Here is a 15,821-nt window from a genome sequence, read left to right as displayed (position 1 = left end):
ACTGGTACAACACTTCTAACCTAAATGAGCCATATCGTGGGAAAGCGAATTCTCCTTCACTCTGGGTCATCTTATGCCAATTTTCAAGCCAAATTATGGTATGCAACCCCACATTTCTTGCCATGTAATGCGCTGGAGTATCCTCGGGAGGGGCCTCTTCTCCCCCGAGAGTAACCACATGTTTGTCACCCCTACATAATTCTCGGAAAACTTTAAAACATTTCATGATGAACAAATTTCGATCGCACACAATGTTTTCGTCTACTTCCTGATGTCAAACCCGCCAATAGCAGCGCGACTCACACCAACCGACCTATCACAGCACGGCACATTCTGACGTCACTCTTCCTCCGCTTGCAGCAGTTCCCCTCCTTCACAACTCACGTCTCACCCTTGCATCCGTCCCATTCATACGCTGAAATAACCGTTTGTCCCAAACCAGTTACTTCTCTGACTGTCCGTCCACAGTCTCTCGAAGTTGTCGACCTCGGATGGCAACTGTCTGTCCACGACCAACCAGACAATCGCCTCTGATAGGTTACAAATACTCAAATTCCACATGCAACAACCCACGACCAGCGTTGGTTCCTCACGCACTCACACATTCGCTCCCCCTATCTCGGTTCAGGTGATCGATGACCTCTCACGATCCCCTTTCGGTAGTCAACAAAATCTACCTCGGGTGTCTTCTACACCACAATCGCTTAAGCTTCTCGTCGAGCCTAAGACTTTCCCGGGCTGCGCGCGCTCACAGCCTGATCTCACAATCATTCAAGACTCACTCCAACTCCGCAAGACATCACACAACAACTCAACACCTCAATCTGCAAACATCTCACTCTATTCATACTCACTCCTCCTCGAACTGCTGCTTTCCGCCGCACTGCTACTCTCTGTCAATCTCCATCAACCGCCGTCGTCCGCTGCTCACCATCCGTCGAGTCACCATCACTTGACTTCTATGGGCCTCAAGAATCCCTTATCCTAATCTAGATCTCCCCTCGCTATCGGAGATAACTATCCTACTCTGCTACCAACTGATAGGACCGGATTCTTGCCTACCTGGTTATCTCCAAGAATCCTCGCAGGTCGCCAGGATCTTTTTATCTGCCAAATAGCGTAGAGGGGACAAACACAATTATCAAAATATATTTTCCAAAATTAGATTTCATTTGAAAAGGACCACTGACTCCGAATCTATAATTTGTAAGATTTTATTACAATCAAAAACAACCTAACATACAAACACCTCAATACAAGGTGTAAGAGGTAAATAGGCACTAAAACAAAAGCAAGCCTACGCAGGATTCTCATTCAACTCAAGACAAAAAGAATTACCGATTCCAAAATCATCAAGAAAACAATAGTTAAACTAATTTCTATTTTAGGAATCATTAGTCAAAGGAAAAACATTTCTATCCCTGCACTATCTCTAAGGTGACATCCCTACTTAGCATTCTCATCCCAGGCAAGAGAATCAAGAAAAAGGTGTCAGAAGTGAAGACTTCCCAAGAAGTACATTTACTTAGTCCGAGCTCGATCTAAGATGCTCCTTCTAGCTTTCCATCTAAACCTCATCTGCTCAACCCACAGGGCACTGTCCCTAATACAAAATGCCAAAATCGTAGAACACGCCCTTCGGCACACCTCCACAAAATTGTCTTGCGTCAAACGACAGTTAGCTTGACCTTGGGTCCCAGGCACCTTCTACTCTGAAAGTTTCATCTCTACATTCTAATGCACTCCCCTGTTGGCTTCTCACAGCATCCTAACTCCTAAAACAAAGACCTATTCTCACTAACGAGCTAAATGTCCTTTTTACATTTCTCTGTAGCCCAAAGCCTTTACCAAGAGAATCATTTTCGGCCTACAACATTAGCTAACATAAGAAAATGTACAGGCCTTCTTTTCTAACGTATATGTGATTAGGCCTCTACAACATTAAACACACTATTAAATCACTCTCTAAGCATTAATTCATTATCCTCATATGCGTGAATAAGCAATCTACACGTGTAACTTTAACATGGCACAAGTTTAACCTAGTACATTGCATTGTACGAAAACTAATCATTGTGCATTTACTAAATGCATTCACGATAACTTGCAGTGTCACTCTTCACAAAAGCATTATTGCATTTCTGATCACTTCTATGTTAAACGATTACAGCAATACATTTCTATTGCACGTCTAAACACACATTTGATTAATATGCGGGTGCCGACTAACGGTGAATATGATGCACCCCTGCGAATATCAGAATCTCATGACGCTCTATCACACACGACGCTGCATGGAGGGAGCCCGGACAGATGCTCAAGGGCAGGGACTCAGGAACCAGTCACTTTAAGGTTTTTAACAAACTGCTAAATAAAAGTAGGATCTGTGGGGCTGCCGGGTTCGGCAGGCACTGACACGACCATCCCAACCCTGGATGGCCCTGAATACTTACACTTCTTTGCACTTCCAGTCCTATTTTTCATAAAACATAATTTCATGTCCTCTCGCCTCGGCCGCTGCTGTCTCTTCATCAGGGCCCGAGGGGGGACAGGGCGAGGGGAGACACATGTCCAGACTCAGTGATCACACAGAAGAAACATGAATACATGTAGTCTGCATGTGTCCGGCCCTATTGAGTGAAACAAAGAAAAAAATATCTTAAAAATCTGTTTAATTCAAGACCTATAACAACTTGTAATCAATTGCTTAAATCCCTAGGACCGTATTGTAGTGTCGGCCCCTATGACGTAATAGGGGCGACCTGAGTTAGGTCCCCTGTTGGGAGTAGTCCAGGGTGGAGTTAGTGCACGCCAGACACTCTGTGGCTTAATGCTTTAGTCGGAGAGTCACATGGTTGAAATAATAAAAGGGAGCCTGCATGGATGTGACGCCAGTGGTGCGCATAGGCGTGAGCTCCGAAGTACAGCTGTACCACCTCTGTGTCTTGTTTAACAGCTTACTGCGCAGCACCCATATCACCACGCAGACCTCTCTGGCTAAAGTGCCCACTGCAAGCGAGGCAGCGCGGACACGACACGTATTACGGTAAATGCGCATTTTCATTGCTTCCGCCCTGCGTACCTTTAAGAGGGTGCGCCACAACACGTATTACGGTAAATGCGCATTTTCATTGCTTCCGCCCTGCGTACCTTTAAGAGGATGCGCCACGACACGTATTATGGTAAATGCGCATTTTCATTGTTTGCGCCCTACGTACCTTTAAGAGGGTGTGCCACGACACGGATTATGGTAAATGCGCATTTTCATTGTTTGCGCCCTGCGTACCTTTAAGAGGGTGCGCCACGACAGGTATTACGGTAAGTGCGCATTTTCATTGTTTGCGCCCTGCGTACCTTTAAGAGGGTGCGCCACGACACGTATTACGGTAAATGCGCATTTTCATTGTTTGCGCCCTGCGTACCTTTAAGAGGATGCGCCACGACACGTATTACGGTAAATGCGCATTTTCATTGTTTGCGCCCTTCGTACCTTTAAGAGGGTGCGCCGGGCAGAAACAATGAAAATGCGCTCTATTACCAGGAATGCCTGCCCCCAGGCCTGCTCCCAGGGCCGCTGTGAACTCGCGCTGCCCTGGGGTCAGCGCATTCATGTGAAAAAGAGAGCGAGTGCCTGCTTCATAGCTGACAAGGTTTCAGATAGCTATGTGTGACATTTTCATAAATTCAGTGTAAATATGAGTGACATTTCAACGACTATGAGTGACACTCGCGAGCAAGTTTACATAGACTGAATACATGCTAGAAATAACCAAGTGTTAACTGTATAACAAGCTTGGGGTGGACCACATTAACGACCTGTTTGTGCGTTAGCTTGTACCGCGCACAGCATGATAATAGCCTGGTGTTTAGAGTGTGTGTCTGTCTCGTGCCAGCACTCAGGATTGCTACATTGTGTGCTGATGTCCTATTCAATAAAACAGTGGCCATCCTTGCTTACTGACCCTTCAATATGCGGATGACCCGTAACTCTACCTGACAGTATCCACGTCACAATATCAACTTAGGAAAAGATTGTTTTACCATCCTGCAGGTATGCATGCCCGGTGCCTGCTGAGGAGGCCTGGACACCTTCAGAACAGTAGATTGGGCTCCTAGAACCCTCTTGACTAATTCTGGCCTTCGCTTTTGGTGCCCCATGGCAGACAGCGGCTCTGGTCTTGGGTTGTCTGCAGGCAGACTCAGGCTGCGAGCCACCATGGGATACGATAGCCGTCCAGGCCGCTGTCCAGACCTCTGTGACTCCCGGGCAGGGCCGTCCAGTGACAGACTCATGAAAGGCTATCCGGACTTGTCCGGGCCCGCTCTTCTGTGAGTGGCTCACTATATGACGTCACTCTTTAGTTTGGACTATAGGAGTCTGTCCTGGCGGCCGCTGCGTCTCCGGCACTGCCCAGTGTAATAACACCGGACACTGACAGCACGCGGCGGCCTGGTGAGAACTGCAGCAGGCAGCGCTGCGAGCGCCGCGCCGGCTCCATGAGTAGTCGCGGCACCTTAGCTCAGCTGCGTGCACCAAGTCCGTGGGAGCAGCGGGGCGGCGCGCTGCCACAGACTCAGTTTTAGGCAGTGCTATCAGTGCCAGCTGGCACACAGCATATGTGTGACAGTGCATTTCAGTGCTGCAATGCAGAGTACTGCCCTGAAATGCGTTAATCTAACGCCCGATGGGTGGTACTCAGCAGGACTGCGGCTTTGAAGCCACTCTATGTTTTCACAGTGCAGGTGGCAACCCGCCTGCACTTTGAAGGGGGATTACAGATCCCCTTGCAGGCAAGTGCAGTGGCGGGTGCAGTCAGTGGCTGCACCCGCCTGCAAGGAGATGTCTGGGCAGGGCGGTTTCTACCATTAGGCAAGCCTAGGCGGCCGCCTAGAGCGGCAGAAGGGCTAGGGCGGCAAAAGGGGGAAAAAATGTACTGAATAAGTGTCTAATTTCTTTGCCCAGTTGCGTCTGTTGGACGTGGATCCTGATGCGAAATGCAAGCTTGCCTTGATAAAGGTAATTTCTTAACTTCGGCTAATACTGTTGCAAGAAATTGAGGTAGCGAGGACCGACTGTCAATTATTGGTGAACAACAACATACAGCTTGTGCTAATTGAACTTTGGATTGTGCTTGTGTGATCAGCATGTTGAGGGATTCTAATTTTTGATCTATCCCAGCAGTGTACATGGCAAGTATGTTTAATAGGTCAACCTGTAGATCTAGTTTATCCGAGTGTCAATTAAACGCTGATACCATGGATTGAAGAGTTTGCAGAAGTTGTGACCAAAGTACGTTCGGTTCGGCCGGGTGGCGTCCTTCCGGGAGGTCCGGGGTCTTATTAAAGTCAGTCTTGAAAAAGGATAAATCTAAAGGAGTGCAGAATACGGGGTCCCTGTGATTATGCTGATCAACTAAGTTTGTGGAAGTTGTTGGGGTCAGCAATTTGATTTTGCCTGGGGTGACCTAGTCCATTGTGCAACTTGAGGGCTGGGTGCTTTTTTACTCCCAAGTTGTGGTCCATAGGACCCCCTTTACCCCACCCCAGAGGGCTGGCATCAAGAGGCGCACTGACGTGGCACACTATCAGTGTGCCTCCTGAGAGCTTCCTTGCCTCTATGCCCGTGTCTATATTATGGCATAGGCGCAGAGGCAAAGGGATTTCCATCATTTGCCTGGGGCCCGCCCCCACGCAAATGAGAGATCGTCCTCTGCAGATAAGCTATCGGTATTACATAATGGGCCGCACAAGAGTCTGCACCCCCTTCTGTAATACCGAAGTGCCCCAGGGGGCACGCAAAGAGGACACAAACTCCAGTTGTGCCCCATCCCCCAGGGCACTTTGTGGAATCCTGCGCCGGTTTCGTAAAATTTCTCTCTTTGGCAGAAAGGAGCCTAACTGAATGCGCGGCAGCCTTCTGAAAGTTTTAAAGTACAACCAGCTGTGTGTTGGCGCTGCTTTGTATTTTGATATCAATTATTTATCGTGTAATGAGTTTAAGTAATCGTGAATAAATAAATTAAAAAGTTCACATCTCTAGGAAACTTCTTTTAAATCCCCTCTTACATCCCAAACTCCGTGATCCCGGCAGTTACAATTTTCCCTTGGGCTCCTGTGTTTCCCTCTGCAGGAAGGTTCAGAGATTTTCCCAACTCACCTAGAGATCAGTGAAAATGGGGCTCTCTATCTTTCTGCAGCAAACGCGCCACAGATCTCTTTCTGGACACACCTAAAATGCTCATCGTTGTTAAACTCTAACGTAAGAGGATTCTGCCTGTTATTCTCTGTCAGTTCTATCTCTGCCTACGATGATTCTGCCTGTTATTCTCGGTCTGTTCTATCTTTGCCTAGGATGGTTCTGCCTGTTATTCTCGGTCTGTTCTATCTTTGCCTAGGATGGTTCTGCCTGTTATTCGCTGTCAGTTCTATCTTTGCCTAGGATGGTTCTGCCTGTTATTCTCGGGCTGTTCTATCTCTGCCTAGGATGGTTCTGCTTGTTATTCTCGGTCTGTTCTGTCTTTGCCTAGGATGGTTCTGCCTGTTATTCTCGGACTGTTCTATCTTTGCCTAGGATGGTTCTGCCTGTTATTCTCGGTCTGTTCTATCTTTGCCTAGGATGGTTCTGCCTGTTATTCTCTGTCTGTTCTATCTTTGCCTAGGATGGTTCTGCCTGTTATTCTCGGTCTGTTCTGTCTTTGCCTAGGATGGTTCTGCCTGTTATTCTCGGGCTGTTCTATCTTTGCCTAGGATGGTTCTGCCTGTTATTCTGGGTCTGTTCTATCTTTGCCTAGGATGGTTCTGCCTGTTATTCTCTAAGTTCTATCTTTGCCTAGGATGGTTCTGCCTGTTATTCCCTGTCAGTTCTATCTCTGCCTAGGATGGTTCTGCCTGTTATTCCCTGTCAGTTCTATCTCTGCCTAGGATGGTTCTGCCTGTTATTCTGGGTCTGTTCTATCTTTGCCTAGGATGGTTCTGCCTGTTATTCCCTGTCAGTTCTATCTCTGCCTAGGATGGTTCTGCCTGTTATTCTCGGGCTGTTCTATCTTTGCCTAGGATGGTTCTGCCTGTTATTCTCGGGCTGTTCTATCTTTGCCTAGGATGATTCTGCCTGTTATTCTCTGTCAGTTCTATCTGTGCCTAGGATGGTTCTGCCTGTTATTCTCGGGCTGTTCTATCTTTGCCTAGGATGGTTCTGCCTGTTATTCTCGGTCTGTTCTATCTGTGCCTAGGATGGTTCTGCCTGTTATTCTCGGTCTGTTCTATCTTTGCCTAGGATGGTTCTGCCTGTTATTCCCTGTCAGTTCTATCTCTGCCTAGGATGGTTCTGCCTGTTATTCGCTGTCAGTTCTATCTTTGCCTAGGATGGTTCTGCCTGTTATTCTCGGTCTGTTCTATCTTTGCCTAGGATGGTTCTGCCTGTTATTCTCTGTCAGTTCTATCTTTGCCTAGGATGGTTCTGCCTGTTATTCTCGGTCTGTTCTATCTTTGCCTAGGATGGTTCTGCCTGTTATTCTCTGTCAGTTCTATCTTTGCCTAGGATGGTTCTGCCTGTTATTCTCGGTCTGTTCTATCTTTGCCTAGGATGGTTCTGCCTGTTATTCCCTGTCAGTTCTATCTCTGCCTAGGATGGTTCTGCCTGTTATTCTCGGTCTGTTCTATCTTTGCCTAGGATGGTTCTGCCTGTTATTCTCGGTCTGTTCTATCTTTGCCTAGGATGGTTCTGCCTGTTATTCTCGGTCTTTTTTATCTTTGCCTAGGATGGTTCTGCCTGTTATTCCCTGTCAGTTCTATCTCTGCCTAGGATGGTTCTGCCTGTTATTCTCGGTCTGTTCTATCTTTGCCTAGGATGATTCTGCCTGTTATTCTCGGTCTGTTCTATCTGTGCCTAGGATGGTTCTGCCTGTTATTCTCGGGCTGTTCTATCTTTGCCTAGGATGGTTCTGCCTATTATTCTCTGTCAGTTCTATCTCTGCCTAGGATGGTTCTGCCTGTTATTCTCGGTCTGTTCTATCTTTGCCTAGGATGGTTCTGCCTGTTATTCTCGGTCTGTTCTATCTTTGCCTAGGATGGTTCTGCCTGTTATTCTCGGGCTGTTCTATCTGTGCCTAGGATGGTTCTGCCTGTTATTCCCTGTCAGTTCTATCTCTGCCTAGGATGGTTCTGCCTGTTATTCTCGGTCTGTTCTATCTTTGCCTAGGATGGTTCTGCCTGTTATTCTCGGTCTGTTCTATCTTTGCCTAGGATGGTTTTGCCTGTTATTCTCGGTCAGTTCTATCTCTGCCTAGGATGGTTCTGCCTGTTATTCTCGGTCTGTTCTATCTTTGCCTAGGATGGTTCTGCCTGTTATTCTCGGTCTGTTCTGTCTTTGCCTAGGATGGTTCTGCCTGTTATTCTGGGTCTGTTCTATCTTTGCTTAGGATGGTTCTGCCTGTTATTCTCGGTCTGTTCTATCTTTGCCTAGGATGGTTCTGCCTGTTATTCTCTGTCAGTTCTTTCTTTGCCTAGGATGGTTCTGCTTGTTATTCTCGGGCTGTTCTATCTTTGCCTAGGATGGTTCTGCCTGTTATTCTCGGTCTGTTCTATCTTTGCCTAGGATGGTTCTGCCTGTTATTCTCTGTCAGTTCTATCTCTGCCTACGATGATTCTGCCTGTTATTCTCGGTCTGTTCTATCTTTGCCTAGGATGGTTCTGCCTGTTATTCTCGGTCTGTTCTATCTTTGCCTAGGATGGTTCTGCCTGTTATTCTCGGGCTGTTCTATCTCTGCCTAGGATGGTTCTGCTTGTTATTCTCGGTCTGTTCTATCTTTGCCTAGGATGGTTCTGCCTGTTATTCTCGGTCTGTTCTGTCTTTGCCTAGGATGGTTCTGCCTGTTATTCTGGGTCTGTTCTATCTTTGCCTAGGATGGTTCTGCCTGTTATTCTCGGTCTGTTCTATCTTTGCCTAGGATGATTCTGCCTGTTATTCTCTGTCAGTTCTATCTGTGCCTAGGATGGTTCTGCCTGTTATTCTCGGGCTGTTCTATCTTTGCCTAGGATGGTTCTGCCTGTTATTTTGGGTCTGTTCTATCTTTGCCTAGGATGGTTCTGCCTGTTATTCTCTGTAAGTTCTATCTTTGCCTAGGATGGTTCTGCCTGTTATTCCCTGTCAGTTCTATCTCTGCCTAGGATGGTTCTGCCTGTTATTCCCTGTCAGTTCTATCTCTGCCTAGGATGGTTCTGCCTGTTATTCTGGGTCTGTTCTATCTTTGCCTAGGATGGTTCTGCCTGTTATTCCCTGTCAGTTCTATCTCTGCCTAGGATGGTTCTGCCTGTTATTCCCTGTCAGTTCTATCTCTGCCTAGGATGGTTCTGCCTGTTATTCTCGGTCTGTTCTATCTTTGCCTAGGATGGTTCTGCCTGTTATTCTCGGTCTGTTCTATCTTTGCCTAGGATGGTTCTGCCTGTTATTCTCGGTCTTTTTTATCTTTGCCTAGGATGGTTCTGCCTGTTATTCCCTGTCAGTTCTATCTCTGCCTAGGATGGTTCTGCCTGTTATTGTCGGTCTGTTCTATCTTTGCCTAGGATGATTCTGCCTGTTATTCTCGGTCTGTTCTATCTGTGCCTAGGATGGTTCTGCCTGTTATTCTCGGGCTGTTCTATCTTTGCCTAGGATGGTTCTGCCTATTATTCTCTGTCAGTTCTATCTTTGCCTAGGATGGTTCTGCCTGTTATTCTCGGTCTGTTCTATCTTTGCCTAGGATGGTTCTGCCTGTTATTCTCGGTCTGTTCTATCTTTGCCTAGGATGGTTCTGCCTGTTATTCTCGGGCTGTTCTATCTGTGCCTAGGATGGTTCTGCCTGTTATTCCCTGTCAGTTCTATCTCTGCCTAGGATGGTTCTGCCTGTTATTCTCGGTCTGTTCTATCTTTGCCTAGGATGGTTCTGCCTGTTATTCTCAGTCTGTTCTATCTTTGCCTAGGATGGTTCTGCCTGTTATTCTCGGGCTGTTCTATCTTTGCCTAGGATGGTTCTGCCTGTTATTCTCGGGCTGTTCTATCTGTGCCTAGGATGGTTCTGCCTGTTATTCCCTGTCAGTTCTATCTCTGCCTAGGATGGTTCTGCCTGTTATTCTCGGTCTGTTCTATCTCTGCCTGGGATGGTTCTGCCTGTTATTCTCGGTCTGTTCTATCTTTGCCTAGGATGGTTCTGCCTGTTATTCTCGGGCTGTTCTATCTTTGCCTAGGATGGTTCTGCCTGTTATTCTCGGGCTGTTCTATCTGTGCCTAGGATGGTTCTGCCTGTTATTCCCTGTCAGTTCTATCTTTGCTTAGGATGGTTCTGCCTGTTATTCTCTGACTGTTCTATCTGTGCCTAGGATGGTTCTGCTTGTTATTCTCGGGCTGTTCTATCTCGGCCTAGGATGGTTCTGCCTGTTATTCTCGGTCTGTTCTATCTGTGCCTAGGATGGTTCTGCCTGTTATTCTCTGTCAGTTCTATCTTTGCTAGCACCAGGAATTCCTATGGGACAGCAGTTTGAACTTTACACATTTCTAAACACAAAGCAAGTGAAATATCCTTCTGCAAGTTGCTTTGGTGATGATTTTGAATTTGTGTCCATGAGATATTTACCAAGTTCTGATTCTCAGATTTCAGGAGGAGATACATGGAGCATATTGTACAGCAGTACAGAAGGATAAAAGACAGGAATGCCCGGGTGGGCGAGACGGTCCTTCTGCAGAAAAGGTACACAAAGCTGCTGATTGTCCAGAAGTATCGCTACGAGGAGGAGCGTCAGCACGAGATCATGGCCTATGGAAAGAAGCACATTGGTATCATGGACAGACTGGCCTACTCCAAGCATTATATTAGTTTAGACGCTCTCTTCACTTTGACGAAGGATGGACACAGACCCAGGACCATAGTCCTACAGGGGCCAGCGGGCATCGGGAAGACCGTGACAGCCCAAAAACTCATGCTAGACTGGGCTCCAGGAGAGCTCTACCAGGGACTGTTTGATTACGTGTTCTACCTCAGCTGCAGAGAAATCAACCGAGTCACAGGCGACAAAAGTGTCTTTAATATGATTGCAGCCGGCTGCCCCGACAGGACGATACCAGCGAGCGCGCTGCCCGCTGATCCCAGCAAGATACTGTTCATCATTGATGGCTTTGATGAGCTGAAGTTCTCTCTTGACTTGAAGGACGACCAGCACTGCAGTGATCCGCGTCAGGAGAATCCTGTGGAAGTCACTCTGAGTAACCTGTTGAGAGGAAATATCCTGTCGGGGTGCTCCATGATCATCACCACACGCACGACGGCTCTGGAACGGCTCATGAAGTGCATAAAAGATGATCTTTGTGCTGAAATAATGGGATTTACAGAAGAGGACAGGAAGTTGTACTTCAAGGGTTTCTTTGCCAATGATGAACAGTCATCCCGAGCCCTTGCTGTGGTGGAAGACAATGACACCCTGTACACCATGTGCTTCCTCCCCATCGTCTGCTGGGTCTTGTGCACGGTCATGAAACAACAGATGGACAGAGGTCAGGACATTACGAATGCTTCGAAGACCACAACATCGGTCTATTTGTCCTTCTTGTCCACTTTGTTGAGGGACCACAGTGGTGCTTCCGCAGAGACCATGCAAAGGAGCCTGAAGAAGCTCTGCTCGCTGGCACTCAACGGCGTCTTTGAGCAGAGAATCCTCTTCAATGAGGAGGACCTTAAACAATATGACCTCGAAGCGTCCGACATCCAGTCGCTGTTTCTCAATAAGACCATGTTCCAACAAGACATTGATGTCTACGCAGCCTACAGCTTCATCCACCTCAGCTTTCAGGAGTTTTTTGCAGCTCTGTCCTACATCCTTGACGTGGATTTGGGATCACCAACCCCTCAACGAGATACAGAGTATTTATTGACGGAATATAGTGAGCAGACAAAGGGCCATTTAATGCTAACAGTGCGATTCTTTTTTGGCCTGATCAACAAAGACCAACTGTGCCATGTGGAGAAAGTCCTGGGGTGTAAAACATCTCCCAGCGCCAGACCTGATCTGGTAGCGTGGCTTCAGGAGCCAAAAGAGGAAAGCCTGCTACTGGATGTTTTCCACTGCTTGCATGAGACTCAAGATGAAGAGATTATTTCCAGGGCCATGAACAATATTCAGAAAATTAATATAAATCACGACAGTTACAGTATGGTCGATTTCAAAACACTTTCATTCTGCTTAAGGCATTGCCAAGGAGACAAAACTCTCAACATGTCGAGGGTAGACTTCGGACCAAAACTTCAGGAAATCATGAGGCCTGGGATGATAAATTGCTCTACTCTCCGGTATGTGCCGTTGTATGTTTACCATAAATGTTTTATATTTAGTTAACGTGGCTCCGTGTGTTAAATGTAAATGTTCCATCTATGTAGTATTTGTGTAACACACTCCTAGCCAGAGGCAGTGGAGCGTGGTACAGAGTCAAAGACAGAGATACAATCAACATGTGATTGGAAAGAGAGCTGTTTTTTTGTTATGACATCATGATGTAATATGTTTTAAAGAGGTTTAAATAGTCAATCATGATTTATGAGTTTATGTGCTCTTTATTGAGGTGTGTGCCCCTCTGTGTTAAACCTACAGACTCTACATTCAGGTTTGCGTCTCCCTGTGTTAAACCTCAGACTCTACATTCAGGTTTGCGTCTCTTTGTGTTAAACCTCAGACTCTACATTCAGGTTTGCGTCTCTCTGTGTTAAAACAACAGACCCTACATTCATGTTTGCATCTCCTTGTGTTAAACCTACAAACTCTACATTCAGGTTTGTGCCTCTTTGTGCTAAACCTGCAGACTCTACATTAAGGTTTGTGCCTCTTTGTGTTAAACATACATGTTGGACTTGGCCCTTTTTGGCAGGTTCACCCCTAAACTTTTTGCCTGAAGCTCTGACATGGTGGCAGTGGTTTTAGGCCTCTGGGCACTTCAGCACTGTGGTCCAGTGTAAAGTGTGTGCGCTCACTGTGTACACGTGGTGAGATGGGCCTGCCCTCCCATAGGGATGCATGGGGGACTGATTCTTTTTACTGCAGGACCTTTGCCTACTTGTAGCACCTGGTGAGCGCTTGATTTTGAAAGAAGAGGAGAGCGTGGGCTGTTGCAGCGCGGCGCTGCACATGGAGATCGAGGGAATCCCAGCATGAGGGATTCCTTCGTGGTGCGGCTGAGGCGGGAGCCCACCCCGCATTCTTTTTGTATCGAGCGGGAGCCCACCCCGCTTATGGGTTATTTAGAAACACGGGAGCCCACCCCGCTTATGGATTTAGAAACCCGGGTGCCCACCCCGCTTTTGCGTATTTACTTAGTGGGAGCCCACCCCGCATTGCCTAAGACTAAATCACCGCCGCGGCCAGAGCCGCTAAAGGAATCCCTTCCGGGCCGCTGCCCAGCGCGACCCGGAAGGCAGACAAGGCTGTGTTTCCATGGGTGGGGCTTCCGAGAAGGAAGGGAAGCCCCACGAGTAAGGAGTCCGGCGCCGGTGGTCCCATGAGAGAGGGAGAGCCCCATGGTGGTGGCCGCCAGAAAAGAGAAGTCCTGGGTCCCAGGAGTGGGCCCGGGTGAACAGCAAGGCAGATCCAGTGCGAGGGAGCGGGAGAGCGGGTAAGTTACCGCTCTTCATGTTGACGCCTGAATGCTGAGAGTCTGTGCGGCCCCATCTGACAGCGGGCCGCTCCAACGTTTGGGGGCAGTTTGGGCCCCAGAGTCTTAGGGGCAGATCGAGGCACATTGTCGGTACCTGGGCGGTCCCACCAGAGAGCGGGCCGCCCCAACGAGGGGAGGCATGTTTTACAGCCCCGTGGGGGTCCAGAGGGCACAGAGGTGTTGGGCCCCCCCTTAAGGAAAGTGCCACAGCTGCGGCGCACCAGCGCTGGCAGCTCACGAGAATTGAGCATAATTAATTCAGAGTCCCCAAGTGGGATAGGAGGCACAGAGGTGCCAGGCCTCTCCGTGATTCACAGCTGCCCAGCAAGTAGTGGGCAGCTGCAACGTTTAGGCCACAGTCTTTGGGGGCATGTTTTGAGAGAGGAGATGCACTCCTTTGCCGTAGCGCAATGGCGCACTTTGGATTCTGCTGCACAGGCAGCAGCTCTGACATTCTGGACACAGGACATTTGAGCCCCTTTGAAAAGACCAGTTGGCCAAGGGGTCAGTGATTTACATGATATTAGGAAATGTGATGCTTTACTGTGATTCATGCCTCTAAATGCGTTTGGGGATGAGATTATGTGCGAAATGTGTCTATGCTAGTGACATTATTTCCTACTGTGAGTATACCCCTGATGTGAGTGATGCTTAGGAGGTTAGGGTCTAAGAGGTTAGACTGATGAGGTTGGCGTACAATAGATTTGGCGCCTATGTGATACTGTGCATAATGTGGTTTATGTTACAGGCTGATGCTGAGTACAGTGGTTACCAGTGATTACTGGTTGTACGTTTATGATATGTCTTACTTTAACTAGGTTTGCTTTGTGATGGTTCTGACGGTGGTCCAGTGGGCCTTGCCAGGTGTAAATAATCCCTTGTAAATATGACCTAGTGCCAGGTGGAATGTGTCGGGGGTTGGACGTGCACAAGCCAAATGAGTGAAGGTTGAACAGGTTGTCGTGTGCCACAGAGGTATCACTCTCTGAACCGGGGGGAGTGCACTCGTCAAGAATCCATCATGCGTTGTCTGCCATTAGGCAACGTCCCTCTGGGCGCTACATAGATTTGCCATGTCAGCGAGATTTGGGTTTAGTACGTGGGGTTCAATCAGTGAAGGTGAGATCAGTCTTGTCCCAAAGTTTGTGAAGAAACTTTATTGAATTCATTCAATTAAACAATGCGAGACGTCATCCTGATGCAGTTGAGTTTCTTTTCAATGCGATCCCAATGCATTTCGGGCTCACTATGCAGGTACCTTATACTTCAAGATGACGTCAGGCGTTCCACACTTTTGTAATAAATATAGAATGTTAGCAATCTAGTTGTTCATTAGGATACTGTTGAGAGGCAGAGGCCAGGGGCACGGACTCACTAAAATTGAAGGCAGGTAGGAGGGTGCAAAGGCAAAAATTTAACCACACTGAGCAGGCAGGAAGGGCCGTGGCAGCACAACAGACTATGGAGGGCAGTGGAAAGGGGGTCAGGGGCAACAAACCAACATTACAGGACTTGCAAGAGAGGCTGTGGCAATGTAATAGACCATTGTGGGCAGAAGGAAGAGGCAGTGGTAGTACAACCATACATGCCAACAGACCCGATTCAGCCAGGAAACGTCCAATGTTTTTAAGCTCAAATGGGCTTTATTTGATCTGTCTCCTGTCTACAATCTCCTCTTTTTCAATGTAACTCAAAGGGGAAAATCAATACCCCAGTTTTTTTTCAAAATCTCCCTCTTACCAAGTTCAAAATGTTCGCAAGTATGGTACATTGGATCATGGAAGGAAATGGGGTAGGGACATGGACTTGGATAACAAAGGACAGGAGGGACATGGAGAGGTGCACCAAACTGACCCTGCAGAGCAGGCATCAGGGTTTGCAGCAGCACAATACACCACACAGGGCATGTGGGACGGGAGTGCAGCACAACAATCCATAGAAAGCAATAGGGAGGGGACAGGACCATGCACATGGACAACAGAGAACAGAGGGGAAAGAGGCAATAGTAGCTAGCTGACCATAATGGACAGACAGGAGAGAAAGCTGTAGCATAGCAGACCATGGATGGATCAGGGGCATTACAATGGACCAGACAAGTCAGGAGGGAGGGAATAGGGGTCTGTGATGCAGATCGGGCTCTTCAAATCCCCTC

At 47.7% G+C, this 15,821-nt stretch overlaps 1 protein-coding gene across 1 annotated transcript in view; it reads left to right on the top strand.

Annotated features, from left to right (window-relative positions):
• LOC146822548 (NACHT, LRR and PYD domains-containing protein 3-like) overlaps positions 1-15,821 on the top strand; it is a 221,077-nt gene that overhangs the window by 131,312 nt on the left and 73,944 nt on the right. The window contains exon 4 of the mRNA XM_085613663.1: positions 10,625-12,314. Coding sequence (XP_085469789.1) covers positions 10,625-12,314 — 1,690 coding nt within the window. The remainder of the gene's footprint in view (positions 1-10,624; positions 12,315-15,821) is intronic.

Source organism: Triturus cristatus, chromosome 6 (genome assembly GCF_964204655.1).
Source record: "Triturus cristatus chromosome 6, aTriCri1.1, whole genome shotgun sequence".
In the NCBI taxonomy this organism is placed as follows: Eukaryota; Metazoa; Chordata; class Amphibia; order Caudata; family Salamandridae; genus Triturus; species Triturus cristatus.
Note: the sequence above shows the minus strand (reverse complement) of the source record. Positions and strands in the feature narration are given on the sequence as shown.